This window comes from Panthera leo, chromosome E1, assembly GCF_018350215.1.
Source record: "Panthera leo isolate Ple1 chromosome E1, P.leo_Ple1_pat1.1, whole genome shotgun sequence".
NCBI classification, from domain to species: Eukaryota; Metazoa; Chordata; class Mammalia; order Carnivora; family Felidae; genus Panthera; species Panthera leo.
Genome location: NC_056692.1, coordinates 47792135 through 47809653, shown reverse-complemented (window position 1 = coordinate 47809653; position 17519 = coordinate 47792135). Strand labels below are relative to the sequence as shown.

The 17519-nt window shown below is 54.0% G+C and overlaps 1 protein-coding gene and 1 long non-coding RNA gene across 2 annotated transcripts; one reads left to right on the top strand and one right to left on the bottom strand.

Annotated features, from left to right (window-relative positions):
• Nucleotides 1-1458: 1458 nt before the first annotated feature.
• Nucleotides 1459-15274, bottom strand: LOC122206740. The gene is made up of 3 exons (XR_006196567.1): nucleotides 15148-15274; nucleotides 3131-3264; nucleotides 1459-1494 (listed from the first exon to the last, which is right to left on the bottom strand). It is a non-coding gene; the product is annotated as an uncharacterized LOC122206740 (long non-coding RNA).
• On the top strand, nucleotides 4678-16118 carry CACNG1 (calcium voltage-gated channel auxiliary subunit gamma 1). The gene is made up of 4 exons (XM_042916192.1): nucleotides 4678-4912; nucleotides 14120-14194; nucleotides 15167-15304; nucleotides 15493-16118. Exons 1-4 carry the CDS (start codon nucleotides 4678-4680, stop codon nucleotides 15717-15719), a joined length of 675 nt encoding a protein of 224 aa, XP_042772126.1. The 3' UTR covers nucleotides 15720-16118.
• The last annotated feature ends 1401 nt before the right edge of the window (nucleotides 16119-17519 follow it).

Here is a 17519-nt window from a genome sequence, read left to right as displayed (position 1 = left end):
AACCCAACCCTCCTAATCTCACCTTCCATCTTCTCCTGAACCCGAGCTGCAGGATGATGCCAGAGAAAACCAAATTGTAAATCAACGCATATGTAGGCAGATAGTGGCCTCCAAGGATGCCCAAGTCCTAATCCCTGGAGCCTGTGAGTATGTCACTTTACGTGGCAAAAGGGACTTTGCAGCTGTAATTAAAGTAAGGATCTTGAGATGGGGAGCTTTTCCTGCATTATCTGGGTGGGCCCAGAGTCATCACAAGTGTCCATAAAAAGGAAAGAGGGAGGTAGGAGAGTCAGAGAAGGAGACATGATGACAGAAGCAGAGGTCAGAATGGAGCGATCGTAGGCCTTGAAGGCAGCAGAGTTCTGGGTCCCCTGGGCTCGCAGGATGGAATTGGGAGCAGCAAGCCTGATGCAACAAAGGGTCTGAGTTGAATGGCACAGGGAGGCAGATGAAGTGGGTGTAAAGAGGTTGGACCCACTGGGTGGCACCGTGCTTTTTTTTATAGTATCTTAAGATGAAACGCCCAAGGCCATTTCGAGCCTAATTAAGGCTGAGCTCAAAATTAGATCAGCATGTTGCCAAAGAGGACTTATTCGGCCCCTCCCAGGCGTGCCCTGGCCCCAGCTCCGAATGAGGTCCACCTCTGGGGGATGTTTCCCTTCCCCTAGTCATGTCTGGCCCTTCTTGGGAAAACAGCAGTCACTTGGGACAAATGAAAACTGGTTCATCTGGACGAGTAAAAATATAGACAAAACTCCCAATTAGCTGAGTGCAGCATATCTAAGGAGTGTGGAAAATGTTGGCTTCAGGATGCTGCTTCCCTTTGAACTTGACTGCAGAGGTAGTGATGATGCCCTCCTGGGGTGTCCCTCAGCAGCTTGAGGTAAATTAGCCATTGCTCTCAGCTGTCCTGGGTCTGCCCCAGGTGCCATTTCTAATGTCCCTGTGGCCTCGAGCCACGCAGAAAAGTCCTTTGGATCATCTGGTGGGGCAAGTTATTTGAGCTTCTGTCCCTTTCTTCTTTCAGTAAATCTGTCCAGCCAGCCAGCCATCAGTCATTCAACAAACATCTATGAAGATCCCACTCTGGGCTCAGGTCTAGGGGTGTCCTCTGAGGGCACCCAGGACGAGTACATAATAGTCTCACTGTCTCCACCCTCCAGAAGTTTATAGCCCATAAGAGAAAGCTGGTCCATCTGTGCTCTGTAAATAATCATGATAGCACTAGCTGCCCAAATCCATTGCCTACTGTTAGCTCAGGCCACCATAACAAAATCCCATAGACTGACTTAAACAACAGAAATTTATTTTTGCAGGGTGCCTGGGTGCCAATTTGTTGGGCGTCTGACTTCGGCTCAGGTCACGATCTCGCTGTTTGTGGGTTCGAGCCCTGAGTCGGGCATTGTGCCGACAGCTTGGAGCCTGCTTTGGATTCTGTGTCTCCTTCTCTCTCTGCCCCTCCCCTGCTTCTGTGTGCGCCGTCTCTCTTTCTCTCTCAAAAATAAATGAACATGAAAAAAACAAAAACAAAAAAGGAAATTTATTTTCACCTGGTTCTGGAGGCTGAAAGACTTAGAACAGGGGACTGCACGGTTGGCTTCTGGTAACAGCCCTCTTCCCGGGTCTTACCTTCTCACTGGGTCCTCACGTGGCAAAGAAAAAGAACAAGCCTTCTGGTATCCCTTCTTTGGAGGATGCTAATCCCATCAATCCCATCACGGGGGCCCCCTTCTCATGACCTCATCTAACCTAATCACTGCCCAAAGGTCCCACCTCCAAATACCATCACATTGGGTGATGCATCGACATGTGAATTTAGGGGGGACATAATCCTGTCCACAGCACCTAACACGGGCTAAGCTGGTAAAGAGCATTATCTCTGACGCCTGCCAGCTCCCCAGCCAGCCGGCGTTGCCCTCATTGATAGATGCAGCGGGGCGGCTTAGAGAGGCTGATGACTCCCGGGAAGCCGGGCTCAGCAGAGCAGGCTCTGAGCCTGGGCTGGCCGCTCCATCCCTGGCAGGCTGGTGCCCGCTCCCAGGAGACCCTCCTTCCCTACGCCCTGGGGAGGGGAGGGCCCGCGAAGAGGGTGCAGGTGTCTCCCAGCCCTGGCTCCCCAGCAGACACCGGCATCCACGGAGCCCCTTCCCTGGCACCGTGAGGGTTCCCGAGAGCCACACAGGCAGCGTGACTGTGGCCCCAATGAGCAGAAAACGTCTGAAGGAGCTTGGAGGCAAGGCGACGGGACCGGGAGACTCGCCCGCAAACCCCTGGAGTCGCCCACATCGTGGCAGATTTACACAAAGAGGACTTCAAAAGGAAGAGGCCATCCATCTTTCATGCGCTGAGGCCGGTGGAGGAGTCAGGGCCCCCCGCCCCCCGGCTGCCCAACCCCCTCCTGTCTCCCCCGCTTCCGCCGAGGGAAGGTGCAGCCCGGCCTCCGTGATGGGTCTGCTGTGTGGTCCGCGGTTGCCGGTGATGCTGAGCGTACCCCACGGGCCAGGCCCCACTCAGCACCCTTCCCAAGACCTTCGGCGGCTCCCGCACCGGAGAGCTCAGGATGCCCACCCCCACCGCACCCGGAGATTCAAAGTACCTCTCTATTTCTTCAAATGACTTCCTATCTACCTGTAGTGCTGAAATTAAGTAGTAATATAGTGCTTCTTTCTAGATATTCTGTCCTAAACCACCAGAACCTTCTTCTCGCCCCCTGACTGCCGCTTTGCGGGTGTGCCTGGCACACGGTGGGTCTGCCTCGGGCTACCCCACGTCCCTCCGAGGACCCCAGGCACCTGGCACTTGAAGCTGGGCCCACGGGCCGTGCGAGGGGCTGGGGTCCTGGGCCAGGCCTCTGCTCCGGGGAGCTCCCCCTGGAGAGGGCCCGCCTGCCCGGACACAGAAAGGCACTCTCAGGGGGCCAGTCCCCTGCAGGAACACAAGCAGGGGGCGGGGAGAGACAGGGAGCACAGATGAGGGGGGATCTCTCGGGAGGTTATAACCTGAAGGGGAGGCTGGTTTGCAACACAGAGGTGAGCTCTAACTGCCCAGGCGCCCCTGTATGTGTTTCTCTTGTCACGGGAGCCCGAGCCAAGGACTTGGAAGGGTAGAGGAAAAGGAAACTTGTGCTCACCAGTAGTCACAACAGATCTTGGCCATTCCTCCTGGCTCTGACCATGGCTTCAGAGGTTGGGCTCTGGGTTCTGAGAGCTGGCTTCACCGTTTACCAGCTGTGTGACCTTGGGCAAGTTGCTTCTGTATCCGTACCTGTAAAATGGATGTGATAGTTGCACTCACCTTATGGAGTGGTGTGAAACTTAAAGACAGCGATGTGGAAAAGCTCAGCACGGCACAGGATATATAGTAAACACTCGCCGGATGAGCCGTTCCTACGATCCTCATTACCCTTAATGGTCTGTGACGCCTGAGTGTTTCTCGCACACAGGCAGAGAATTTCCGTTAAGCTACGTCAACCTGAGGCCGGGATTTTGAAGCTCAAAAGCCCGCTCGGCTCAGGGGGTCTATTCCTGGCCACACATCAGGCTCTTGGATCGGCCCCAAAAGGGGCAACTGGTAAACCCGGAAAGGAAGAGAGGTGCAGAATGCAGGAGGGGTGTGGGGGCTCGCGGGCAGGCAGGACTCTCCGAAGGCCGGCCCGCTTTCCTCTGTCCCCTGCTGTATCCACGCACCCATCAGCCTCTTCGTAGTCACCTGTGGAACAACCTACTTCTGTCCTTTTTTACTGAAATACATTTATCTCGTCAATGAAAACGTACGTGGCAAATCTTTAACAGAAGTAAAATGAAAACCGTAAGATAAAAGCATTACTACAGTCAGGTCCCGCCGGATTCTTTGCCCTCTCTGGGCTTTTCTTTGGTTTGTAAGCATCAGAAAGGTGTTCGAGACTTACCAACCCCAAACAGAGCTTTTCTTCTGGACCCAGTTGGGGGGATGGGAGGAGAACCGAAAGGGAAATAGTGTTTTCACCCCGGGAACGGTGCTGGGCAATGCCAGGCCCAGGAAACACCTGAAATCTTCCTGCAGTTTGGGGATGGGCTAGGGCTTGAGGCTAATGCCTGGGAGGGCGGATCCCCAAGATGTCCCTGGGCAGGATCCTGGGTCGCCCAGACTCCCAGGACAAGGACCCATTCATCCCTTCCACTGGTGACTGGTCTGCACAGTGTGAGAGCACAAGGGTCCCCTGTGTCCCCAGGGTCCCCTGCCCTTACCCAGCAGTGTCCCCTTATCCTGCAGCCCAGAGCAAGCAGGTGCCCCCTGCGGCCTGCCCCTCACTACCTCCAACTCAGGTATTCTGAGCTGCCAATCGTGGCGATCTCTAGTCACCATCTAGAGCCTTCTTTCCTCGCCTCTCCCAAAGGTATTTCTGGTCCCGAGAGGGAAAGAAAGCCCTGAAACCTGAGGAGAAGTTACCCTTAGTGACACGCCTGAGCAGTGCATTAATAGAAGCCTCCCTCAGGCCCCTGACACGTCTGGGCAGCTGCTCAGTCCCGTCTGGTGTCCCTCAGCCCCAAGGCCAGCCCCCTCTGGCTCAGCCGGACACACTAAACTTAGCTTCCACCCCCAGCTCATAACCGCTGCCGCCTCCCAGCCTGGCTGCCACCTGCCCGGGAGCCACCGCCACCAGACCGCGCCGAAGGCGCCCACTCCTCCGCCACCACCATGTCCCAGACCAAAGCGCCCAAGGTCCGCGCGACCCTCTTCTGCATCCTGGTGGGCGTCGTGCTGGCCATGGTGGCCGTGGTGACCGACCACTGGGCGGTGCTGAGCCCCGAGGTGGAGCACCACAATGCCACCTGCGAGGCGGCCCACTTCGGCCTCTGGCGGATTTGCATCAAGCGCATTGTCACGAGTGACGGCAAGGACAAGACCTGCGGACCCATCTCCCTGCCTGGGGGTAACGTACCCACTCTCTGATCCCGGGCCCGCCTCCTGCCCTCCCTCATCCCCCTGGAAAAGGTGCCTGTGGGAAAGACCAGGAATAGCGCCCAGCCCCCTGTGCCCAGGGAGGAGGATCTGGATTGCATGTGTCATCCCGGAGGCCAGAGCTGCCGGCTTGTAAAATGAGGGCGTCTGTCTCTAGCTATTTCTGTCTTGCTGGGGCCTCAGGGCCGTGCGCCCAGAGCAGAGGGCTGCGCAGGTGGGACCAGAGGCTCACGAAGAAATCCGTGGACCCACCAGACTAGAGGCTCCCAGCCCAGCAGCGGCCACTCTTCTGGGTGTGCCCGGCCCCACTCTCTCCCCCGCACAGACAGGCTAAGCGGCCCTACGTCCTCGGGCCGAAGGGACACGTGCGGCCGGCACGGTCGCTCCCCAGCCTCCAGGTTGGGTGTGCGACGGGATCGGCCGCGACACGTATGGGGCGTAGCGCAGAAGGAGAACGCGGGGCTCCTCGTCATTGTCTTTAAGAATTTCAAGACGGGGACAGCGAGGCGTGGAGCCAAGCGGGGGTCCCTTCTGTGTGCAGGGGCCTTGGCCGACTGCGTCGGCCACACGTCCGTAAAGCGGGACCTGGGTGTAGGTGAACCACCCACTTTGTACATCCCCTCTGAGCTCAGACCCCTTCAGAGCCGGGAAGCGGCACCTCCTGCTGCGACTTAAGCCCACTCCTCAATCTCCCACCATGTGACTGAGCCGCACATCAAAGGCGAGCTCCTTGTGAGGATACCTGGTAGCAGGGTGACCGGTCTATTCTGCAAACGTGGAGCCTTCCACGCCCGTGGCAAACAGCACACGCCGAGGAAAGAGCCCTGTGTGCAGAATCGAAGGTCTGGGCTGCAGTCACGCGTTGCCCACGACGCCCCAGTGACTTTGGGGGCGACAAAGGATATTGTGACCTCTGCTTGGCGCTCGGGCTCAGCAACGTGAGTCCCTCCCGGGGCTCACGAACAGCACTCTGAGGTGGCAGTGGACGGGGCCGAGGGCGGTCTCCCAACTGGTTTTCGGAGGCCTTCCCTCTGCTATCAGACTGGGGGTTCCCTGCACCCTGCCCTTCAGAGAAGTCAGTGCCAAGTCCCTGGAGACCTTGCAGTCTGTGTGTGGGACAGAGGAGCCCAAAGCCCATTGCCCCCACTTCTCTTTTTCCTCCTCCTTCCCCTCCCGCTGGCGCTAGGAAGCCCCTGCCTTGCTCACACCCCCCTTGAAATGCGGAAGACTTGTCGATACCCAGCTGTCCTGGAAACGCCGAGTCCTGGGGCTTTAACAGACGTGGACATGTGCTTGAAGGGTATCACATGCCCACGTTCCTCAGCCACGGCCGAGCACACCCGTAAACAGACGCTTCATGCAGCCAGTTCCCCCCGGCAGGGCAGGGCAGGGCAGGGCAGGGCGAGGCCGATTCTCTACGGACCATGCATGGGAATGCACGTTACGGTCCCGTCCATCTGTCCTCAGAGGCCCTACCTTTTAAAGTCTGGGGAGTTTACAGAGCAGATGAGCGGGGAGGCGAGGCAAGTCCATACAAGGAAGAGACAAACTAGCAGAGGACCAGCAGGCATGGATTGGCCTTGAGCCCGACAAGACAGTCCATCTGTAGGCCTCCTTGCTCTGGCCCAGAGGGAATCCTGCCTCCCACCCTTGCGAGCCGGGCCCTACCCCAACAAGCTTCTAAAGTATGTTCCCGCCTCCTCCCCTCTCCTTTCTCTGCAGATGCATGCACCTTTTGCCTTTCCCACCCACCTTTCCTGTGCTCTGTGGGATTACTCTTTTCTAGAGGGAGGAACAGAGCTCATCTATGTTCTCTCATTTATTATGAATGGCAATAATAACCACCACAAACACAAACATAGTACCATCTGCCAAGTATTGTTTCAAGTCCCTTCCCTATTTTAACTTTGTAAAAAAAAAAAAAAAATGTTATGTTTATTTTTGAGAGAGAGAGAGAGGCAAATGCGAGCGGGGGAGGGGCAGAGAGCGAGAGGGAGACACCGAACCTGAAAACAGGCTCCAGGCTCTGAGCTGTCAGCACAGAGCCTGACGTGGGGCTCGAACCCACAAGATGTGAGACCATGACCTGAGCTGAAGTCGGACGCTTAACCGACTGAGCCACCCAGGCGCCGCACCGCCCCCCACCCCCCCGCCCATAGTTTAATTTTGAATGACATCAGAAGAAATTACAGACCAAGAATCTCCAAAAATCCTCTTCTCCTTAAATACAATGAGAACTCGAGGACGGTGAGCTTTGTGGTACTTAAACTTGCTCTACTCCTCTTCCCCACTCCCCAACCCTGTCATAGCCTTGAAAACCAACAGCCTGCAAATAGTGAAAAATTTAGCAGCCTGGACAGGCTGGGCTGGGTCTCTTTCACAGCCTCATTCCCAGAGAACTGTCATTATTTGATCCGTCTGGTGGTTCCCTGGAAGTCCCCACTTGCAAGGCTGTCTTTACGCGACCCGACGCTGAGCTCATCCGGCGGAAACGGTCTTTTTCCAAGGGGACATGTGCCAAAAACAATTAGAAACAATTGTTTAATAGCGCAACTTCCCGAGGCGGTAGACCACGGCGAGGCAGACAATAGGCAAACCAAAGAGCTGGAGAATGAGATATCCATAGGGGGCTTGGAAAAGCTCCATCATAATCCTGAGAATTTAGAAGGCCACGTGCATGCGTAGCGCCGTAGAGTACAGAGGAAATCCCTGAAGAGGTCCTAAGCTCTCACCTCGGGCTGCTCTTGAGGCTGTGGGCAAGCAGAAAGTGAAGGCTGAGGCAGAAATGTAGGCTGCTTCGTGGAGCACTTAGCTCTCTGCTCAGCCCCTCAGTAAAGGCTGGGAGGTGTAGGAGTTCCCAGCATTTTGCCAAATGTGAGCGGACGGCCGAGCTGCCTGAGCGGAGATTTCAGTGTCCACACGTGACAAAGAGTGCAGCCTTTCCACAGTTAATTAAGAGAAGTCACTAAACCAACAACAACAAGCAGCGACAGGAGCAAACCCTGGGGAAACGGGAGGACTCTGATTTCCAGAGGCGTTCATTGTATGATGCACATTTTCCAGCTTTAAATTTAAATTTAAAAAAAAAATTTAATGTTTATTTCTGAGACAGAGAGGAACAGAGCACGAGTGGGGGAGGGGCAGAGAGAGAGGGAGACACAGAATCCGAAGCAGGCTCCAGGCTCCGAGCTGTCGGCACAGAGCCTGACGCGGGGCTCGAACTCACAGACCCTGACGCGGGGCTCGAACTCACAGACCGCGAGATCATGACCCGAGCCGAAGTCGGACGCTCAACCGACTGAGCCATCCAGGCGCCCCTTATTTTATTTTTTTGATGCTTATTTATTTATTTATTTTGGGAAAGAGAGAGAGAGAGAGGGAGAGGGAGAGCACAAGCAGGAACAGGGGACAGACAGAGGGAGAGGGGGAGAGAGAGAGAGAGAGAGACAGCATCCCAAGCAGACTCCTGCACTGTCAGCGCAGAGCCCAACGTGGGGCTGGCACTCACAAATCAAAGAGTTGTTGAGCTGGGATCAAGAGTTGGTCGCTTAACTGACTGAACCACCCCGGTGCCCCTAAATTTAAATTCTAAATTAAAAAAAAAAAAATCACAAGACATGCAAAGAAATAAAAAAGTATGGTCCATACATAAGGGAGATAAAACCAGTCAAGAGATCCTTAAGAAAGCCAGATATTGGACTTAAAGACTTTAAATCAGCTATTTTAGATACAAAGAACAACAAACAACAAAGCCTAAAGGACTAAAGGTGAAAACGATGTCTCATGAAATAGAGAATATCGATAATGAGATAGAAATTATTTTAAAAGGACCCAGTAGAAATTCTGGAGTTGAGAACTACAATAATTGAAATGGAAAACTCAATAGCAGATCTGAGAAGGGACAAAAAGGAATAAGTGAACTTGAAGATAGATGAATTGAGATTAGCTAATGTGAGGAATAGACAGGGGGAAAAAAAGAATGACAAAAAATGAACAGAGCCTCAGAGACATGTGGGATAGTAGCAAATGAAGCAATATACACATAATGCTGGTGTATATTAAGAAGGAGAGGAGACAGAAAGAGAGAGAAAGGAGCAGAAAGGATGGGTGAAAAATAATGGCTGAAAAGTTTCCAAATTTGATGAAAAACATCAATCTACAAATCCATGAAGCTTCAGGAATTCCAGTAGGATAAATCCACCCCGAGACACATCATAATCAGAACTGCTGAAAGATAAAGACACAGAACCTTGGAAGCAGCAAGAAATGACTCATCACATACAAGAGAGCCTTAATAAGATTGACAGCCGATATTTCTCCAGAAACCATGGAGGCCAGAAGGCAGTGGGACAACAAATACAAATATATATACAGTCATCTAATTCTCACAAAATCCTCTATAAGGTCCATACCATTGTCATCTTGGCTTGCAGATAAAGAAAATGAGGCACAGAGAGGTTAAGTAACTTGACCAAGGTCACACAATTACCATGGGAGAGCAGTCAGAGGTCATACCCCTAAAAGTCACCTTCTTGGTCACTACATTATACTACTTTATACCTGTCATTCTTCAGGTGAATCGCATCCTACACGTGGGAAAACTGAGGCTCAGAGTGGCCTTCCCGACGCTAACCATCTCACAAGGAGAGCTTCAACACCCAAGCCTCAAATCCAGACCCCCCTTCCTCTCCAGTCCACTCCCATAGGATGCCCCCACCGTGCGTACAAACACAGCCCCTAAAAGCTGCTGATTCAGGCAAACACAGAAGAGGCCAACTTTTGACATGGCATGGCTTAGTAGAAGCTGGACCAGGAGCTGGTTCAAGAGAGACTTTTCAAGGTCCCACGCAGCCATATAGATTGCTGATGGCTCTAAAGATCGTAAATTGTCTAACTTGGTTTTTCTACTGACCCAAAGAGTTCTAGAAGGACTGTCATGCACAAGATTGACATCTGAGGTCAATTCCAATGCCTTTAGAATGAGAGTAAGGTCTTCCTCCTTTGTGAGGAGAGGCCGACTGCCTGAAATCCTAAGTGAGTCATCCCGGAGGGGTCATCCCCTGCCCCTGGGCTAGGGAGAATGTAATTTCTCTCGGGCTCTGTCTCTTTAGGCTAAAGTAACAGACTGCCCCAGGACCCCACTGCCCTTATGGCCCATCTTCTCTTCCAGTGCTCGGTGCAGGGACTGGAACCACATGAAAGAATATGACGGTACAGACCCCAGGAATTTCAGGGGCTTTCTTTCTCCTCCACATGAGCCCATGCTGGAGACCCAGGCTACAACTAGCCTTCCCCCCACTCCCCACCATAGAACAGCAATGCTCTGACACTCTGGGGTTGGGTCTTGAGGATTTCTCCAACCCAACTGTCAAAAGTCTTCCATCAGAGGGGCGGGTACTCCATCAGAGCACAGAGAAACCACTGCCAGGAGCATCAAGAACTTCTTTTACAAAAAGGGTCAAGACAACCCTGGCATTGATGCAAGTAACAAGTGAGTGAAATGTTTTTTCCGACCCCTAAATCGCTAGTTCCCTTGGTATTGTATCAATTAACAAGGTATTTTTTAAAATATATTAAAGTCTACATCAACCAGTAATGGGTACACTGAGACATTCTGGGTGACAACCCAGAAGCATCCCCTAATCGTGTAAGTTAGAGAATCAGAGAGCTAAATATCTGCATTAACTCAAGTTCAGGTTGGAGTTAAATGTGCCTTCTGTTCTAGTTCTTTGAAATCGGCACAATTAGATATGGTTCTGTGTAGTCACTCGTTTAACCAGAGCGTTTGGTGAGCCAGAATATTCCAACCCCGGTCAAGTTCAATAGCTGAGTTCACCATATTTTTTAAGGAACAGCCCACTCAACTTTTTAGGCCCACTGAGTCTTATGACTGTTCATGACAGACATTTCTGAAGTACAGAAAAACAGAAATACAATATTTTTCAGTTTATTTTTGAGAGAGAGAGAGACAGAGTAAGAGAGACCATGCGTGGGAGAGGGGCAGAGAGACAGGGAGAGAGAGAATCCCAAGCAGGTTCCGTGCTGTCAGCGCAGAGCCCGGTGTGGGGCTCGAACCCACGAACCGAGAGATCATGACCTGGCCGAAATCAAGAGTCACTCTCTTAACTGAGCCACCCAGGCACCCCCAGAAATACAAATACTAACATCACCACGAGCTATTTGCAGAGACAAAGGAGGCTGGAGGACCTCGGAGTTCTTAATTATCGGTCCCGGCTCATCACCCTGACGCTGGATCCAAAGCACTTGCTTCTTCTGCCCCGTGAAGGGCCGTAGTCCATCAAGACGAAGCTATAAGCCCTGAGCTTTGTGTCGTTGGGATGGGAGCCGGGGAAAAGGCAGGCAGATGCCCGGCTTGGTTTTTCCTGAACAAGCGTCTTGTTGGTGCTGGACGTGTCCAGAGTGACGCTTGGGTCTCATGGCGCCCCCACCCCTGCCGGAGTCATCAGGGACCACAAGGGGGCTCGTTGTCCTCCATAGACAGCCATGGGGTCCCGGAGCGGACGTTACTCCCGGGTTCAGGGCAGAAGACGTTGGCCTTCCTCGTGTGCTACGCTCAAGAGAGGGGACGAGGCCGGCCCATCCGTTCTCAAGCCCTCGGCTCCACGATATGAGAGAGAAGTTGAGACTTCCAGAGGCCCTGAGTGGGAACCCCACTCCCTGGGGAACCTCCATCCCCCACACGTGACATCATTTAATGGAGAAGGAGAGGGAAGAGGGCAGGGTACCTGGGCCACTAAACGGGAAAATCTCCCCCAGAAAATCCACAGGCTGGCTTCCCCAGACAGACAGCATCCCACTATGGGGCTGAGCTAAGACGGGTTTTACGCAGGCAGCGGTCTGTCCGGAACGGAGCCCGTTGTTGACCTGGCGGAGGCTGACACACAAACACTACCTGCGTGTAAGAGCGGCCTCAGCAGCCCAAAACGGCCAAAGAGCTACGCTTTGGCCGGGCTCTGTTCATCTCACGGCCCTCTACTCCGAAGGCTTTTAACTCACAGATTGCGAGCAGTCAGGGAAGCAGCTGAAATACACTTGAATTCAGTCGATTCTTTTCAGGGGGTTTTCAATGACAACCGAAATTGGCCCTTAAGGAATGAAACAGAAATGTTCCTTTGTCCAGAGGGAGACACACGGAGCCTTACGACACAGCCCGAGCCATTCTGAAGCGGTGATTCAAGAGAATCTATAGCTAATAATCTAAGAAATCGAAGAGGGTTGCATTGTGCTTTAAAATAGCACCGGAAGCCGTGAGAGAGAAGAGAGCGGCATTACTTCTGACATCACCTCCAGCAGTCAGACACCCCAGGTAACTCCGCTCGAAAGGAAAGTGATTTAAATATAGAAGCTCAAAGAGGAGGCTGTTTACCTCTCAGAACATTTACTGCTGCTAAACCAGGCGCATCTCCAGGGGTCATTTCCTTTCTCTGCCAGGGAGCAGCAGTAACACTGACAATGGGGGAGGGGAAAAGAGTGCGAGGCCATGGGCTTAAGTGGCAATAAGATGATTTAGGTCAGATAGAAGAAAGCCTGAATCCCAATGAAAGCTATGACTTTGGAAACACCTCAGGTCCACTTCCACAAGAAACCAGACGCCAATAATCATCTTCTCATAATTTACAGGTAGCCCCAAAGTGAAAAATTGAATGCACACCAGTAGACGCCATCTAAGCTAGGAGTGGAGGGGTCATGGACCCACAGGAAAAAGAAATCATTGAAGGGCACCCCACAAATAAAAAGCAACCTAATTTGACTTTTTTTTAAGAAACAAACGATTTTTTAAAAAAAAACCATTCACCTACTTCCTAAAGAAGGAGTAAAGAATATTAAACTGTATTCAATAAGCAATAAGAACTCGTTTGGTTTTAAAGAATGTCAAGTTACAAGAGAAACTGAAGGAGAACAACGGAAGAGGAATTATGCCTGAAATTATATTTAAAACCAGCACGAATTTCTTTGTTCTGAATCCTTCCACTGCCCCGCCATCAAATCCAGATTTTTGGTCCCGCTGTCCACAAATCTTCCGTGGCTTTTCTAATGCTTATGATGTAGAACACACAGCTCACCACGGAGGTTTTTCTGGGCTGCCTCTTTGGTCACAGGTGCCAAGGGTCCGATGAAATGACATGATAGTCACATTTGGCCCTTGAATGGAGGTGCTCTACCCTGCACCCAAGTCCTTCCAGATGACCTTCTCAGAAGAGCTCTTTGTGGGGCATTTTAAGGGAGCAGGGCTTCCCAAAATGGCTGAGCATCAGAGTGTTCTGGAAAGCTTTTGAAAAACATCCTTCTCCATCAGTCCCAGTGCATCAGGATGGACCTAGATATTGATAGAAAACACAGCCCTAGATTTTGGTGTGACCAGGCTTTCTCTACCTCAGCCCTACTGATACATTGGGGCGGGTCAATTCTGTGTTGTGCAAGGCTGTCCATAGCTGTAGGATGTTTAGCGGTATTCCCGGCCTCTCTCTACCCACTAAATGCCAATAACACGCCTGCCAGTTGTAACACCAAAAACGTCTCCAGATTCTGCCCAACGTCTCCTGGGGGGGGGGGGGGGGGCAGAATGAGCCCCAGGTGAGAACGACCATTTGGCCCTTTGTTGATGGTGTTCCCTGCACCCCCGGACAAACCGGGTGCTCAGCCTCAGTTATCCCATCTGCCTAATGGGCTCAGTACCCACGGTACTATGGTGCCCGCTTGACAAGATCAGCCTTTGCTTCCTGAAGAACTCTTGGCTTCTTTAAAAAAAAAAAATGTAAGTTTATTTATTTATTTTAAGAGAGAGAGAGAGAGAGAGAGAGACCACACGAGCAGGGAAGGAGCAGAGAGAAAGGGAGAGAGAGAATCCCAAGCAGGCTCTGTGCTGTCTGCGGGGCTTGAATTCACCAACCGTGACATCATGACCTGAGCAGAAACCCAGAGTTGGACGCTTAACCAACTGTGCCACCCAGGGGCCCCAAGATGGCTTCTTAACCCCCTTATCCCTACATTTTGGTCTAAGGGTCCGAGAAAGACGTTTGTTTCAGCCCCGATTCAGGGTTTAGGGAGATGAGGGCCGGCCAGACCAGCGGGGTCACACCCACCCTCTTTTCCTGGAGCCTCTGGCCCCGCTGCAGGCCCCATCTCTCAACTCACAGGCCGCCTCCCTCCTTTGCAGAGAAAAACTGTTCCTACTTCAGGCATTTTAACCCAGGCGAGACCTCCGAGATCTTCGAAGTCACTACTCAGAAAGGTGAGCCCCTGGTGGAAAGCAGGGAGGGTTGGGGAGAGCGGCCTCTGTCACAGGCTGCTGAGCCAGAAAACCATCTGGCACGAACGACGCCCCTGCTTGTGCTGGAAGGGAGCTCGTCCTGGTCCTGATGCGTCCGAGCCGCGGCCCCCTCACCCTCCGAGAGCGCAGCACCCGGGCGGCCACCGTGAGCTTCCATCATCAGGGCTGGGGAGCGCTTGCAAAGAAGCGGTCCCCAGTAGGCGCCACACCTGCGGAAGGAATGCGTCTTCCCACGAGGCCGAGGGTGACCGAGGGCGGCCGCAGCGACGGGAAACAGAACAAGTCCTCAGAACCCCTGCGCTGGTTTTCAGGGCTGGTGGGTCAGCCGATTCCCTCCGTGGCCCCGCTGTCACCCCCAGGGAATCAGGAGAGCAGGGACGCGGGGGGGGGGGGGGGGGGGGGGGGGGGGGGGGGGGGGGGGGGAAGGGGGCGCAGGAGCACGTGCGCCGCGTGGGGCCTTCCCGGAAGCACATAGGCACGTGTGCGAAGGACCCCAGTACGGGGTGTGAGCTCGCACACTCGCTCTGAGAGATCCTCACGTGCCACACACGCACCCACACGCACACGATCACGCGCGCGGCCCTGCAACAAGCCACACTCCCAGTGCCGCTTGGCGTCCCCGGACAGACCGCCCTCCGCCCTCTGGCTCGTGGCTCGCAGGAAGCTTTCCGTTCCAGAAAGTTCTCCGGCCACACGGCTCTGGCGGGCTTCGCAGGCCTCTGCCCCCCCCCCCCCCACCCCGGGGTTAGGGCCCCACGCGGGGCGTGGGAAGGGCAGGTCTGTTGCCATCCCGGCCCCACCCCTGACTCCGGGAGAGGGGCTTCAGCTCGGACCCTCAGTGTGCTCCGCAGTGAAATGGGCGCAAGGACACGCGCCCCCCGCTCCCCCTCGCCCCGGCCACCGCTGAGCCGCACCTGCCCTCCTGTCCCGCAGAGTACAGCATCTCGGCCGCGGCCATCGCCATCTTCAGCCTCGGCTTCATCATCATGGGGACCATCTGCGCGCTTCTGTCCTTCAGGAAGAAGCGGGATTACCTGCTGAGGCCGGCGTCCATGTTCTATGCGTTCGCAGGTAGCGGGAGGCGGGGGGCGGCTGGGGCTGGGGGCCCGGCCCGCGTGTCTGGCACAGGGGTGGGGGCACCGGCGACCACGCCCTTTACTAACACAGCGAGCGAGGGAAGAGGCGCGGCCGGCGGGGGCGGGCCCGGGAAGGGGGCGGTCTGGGCAGAGGGCCCTGACGGCCCCGCGCTCGGCCCGCAGGTCTGTGCCTCTTCGTGTCGGTGGAGGTCACGCGGCAGTCGGTGAAGCGCATGATCGACAGCGAGCACACCGTCTGGATCGACTACTACTACTCCTGGTCCTTCGCCTGCGCCTGCGCCGCCTTCGTCCTCCTCTTCCTCGGCGGCCTCGCCCTCCTGCTCTTCTCCCTGCCTCGAATGCCCCAGAACCCCTGGGAGTCCTGCATGGACGCCGAGCCCGAGCACTAGCCCTCCGGGGCCCCCGGCCACCCTCAGGAAGCCGAGCCTGGCCCAGAACGTTCTAGAGAGGAGGCGGGAGCTTTACCTCTCCCCGGTGCCACCTACCCCACGACAGCCGCTGCTGCTTCCCTCTCTGAGCCCTTCTTTGGGCTGTGACAGGCTCCCCCTGGGAATCCAGCAAGTGGACCTGATCCAGACTTGCCCAGGTGGGAGGGGGGCAGGCAAGGCGAGCAGGTGCACAGGTGTTTGGTGAGGGAGACCTTCCCCTGGAGGTCAGAGTTGTCCCCGCTGAGCCAGTTGTCTTTGATAAACTGGGTCCAGTTGTCCTCTGTTAGCCCTGCAGGGACGCCCTGTGCTCATATACCAATTCTGGGCGTCTGCCAGAGCCAGTAGCCAACCACTCCCACCTTCTCCTGGACAAGATACACCCTTTCCAGTGAACTGAACGTTCCCTCCTTGGTTTCCAAGATGCCCGAGGAGCATTTTTTTTTAACTGGGTAGAACCTGACTGTGGTTTGAAATAAAAGCTCTTTGAAAACTTCTTTTTTCCTTGCACCTTGCACAGAAATTGCTTGGATTCCTGGCCACGCCCCAGGGGCCCCATGACCCTGAAGAAGAAAGGAAAGAATGTCCTTCCCATCACCCCCCTCCAAGGGGGTGGGGGGAATGTTTAGGACTTTTGTAGAGAGCTGTAGGGAAGAGGGAGTGATGAGGTCCTGTTTACCAATAAAACTTACCAATAAAGGCTGAATTCCAGCTTGGATCTCTGAGCCCTGGGATCTTCTTTGGGAGAAAGCAGAGACCATCTGACTAGGCAAGGTGTTCAAAATAAGGAGTTATTTCCAGAGCCCCAGCTAACACAGCACTCGAGCTCCACAGCCACACGTGTCTGGTTTCAGATGCTGGATTTTTGTTACAAGGAACATCAGGAAGCAGGGCTTAGCAGTTAGACACTTAGGGCCACGCGGAATGTCATAATTTACACTCTTCTGCCTTCCAGAATCCCACCACGTCTACCCAGCCCTCAGAAACGTTAAGTCAGACACAGTCGGCAGAGAGGATCTGCGCGCTCCGTGCCCCAAACACACACCAGAAGGGCCGTGTAGCGTTAATTCTTCTGTAGCAGGGCTTGCAAACTACAGCCTGCGGGCCAGACCCCGCCCACCGCCCGTTGCACAGTCCGCAGGCTAAGAATGGCTTTTTAACAATTTGAAATGGCTTTTAAAAATCAAAAGAAGACGAATATTTTATGACATTTGAAAAGTATCCCAATTTCAGTGTCCATAAATAAAGGCTTACGGGAACCGGCAAAGAAAAGCAAAGTGACTCAAGTGGCCGGGGCAGATTTTAATCAGTAATCTACTTTTACAATAGGGGAGAGTCCAGTAGGAACTGTGACAGACTGGCTCGCACTACCTGGCCCTTTGTGGCAAAAGTTGGCGGAGCCCTGTTCCGGAGGAATTGTACGCTCATCAGGCCGCCTGTTAACCCCACGCTGTTCCCACCTGTAATGTGAGAGAAGAGAGACTCGTTCGTTCTGTTTAGAACAACGTAAAAGGAAGACGTGTGAGTCCGGGGGCATCTGGGTGGTGGCTGTAAGTGGGGCTTGTCAAGATTCTTCTCAGGGGCACCTGGGTGGCTCCGTCGGCGGATCGACCGACTTCAGCTCAGGTCACGGTCTCACAGTTTCTGGGTTCGAGCCCCGGATTAGGCTCTGTGCTGACAGCTCAGAGCCTGCAGGCTGCTTCAGATTCTGCGTCTCCCTCTCTCTCTGCCCCTCCCCCACTTGTACTCTGTCTTTCTCTCTCT

What these genes read in the sequence shown, in the direction of transcription:
- CACNG1 (XM_042916192.1), top strand. Translation starts at nt 4,678, where the DNA reads ATGTCCCAGACCAAAGCGCCCAAGGTCCGCGCGACCCTCTTCTGCATC. An exon ending in ACCCATCTCCCTGCCTGGGG is followed by an intron (nt 4,913 to 14,119) that starts GTAACGTACCCA and finishes CCTCCTTTGCAG; the next exon opens with AGAAAAACTGTTCCTACTTC. An exon ending in CATGTTCTATGCGTTCGCAG is followed by an intron (nt 15,305 to 15,492) that starts GTAGCGGGAGGC and finishes CTCGGCCCGCAG; the next exon opens with GTCTGTGCCTCTTCGTGTCG.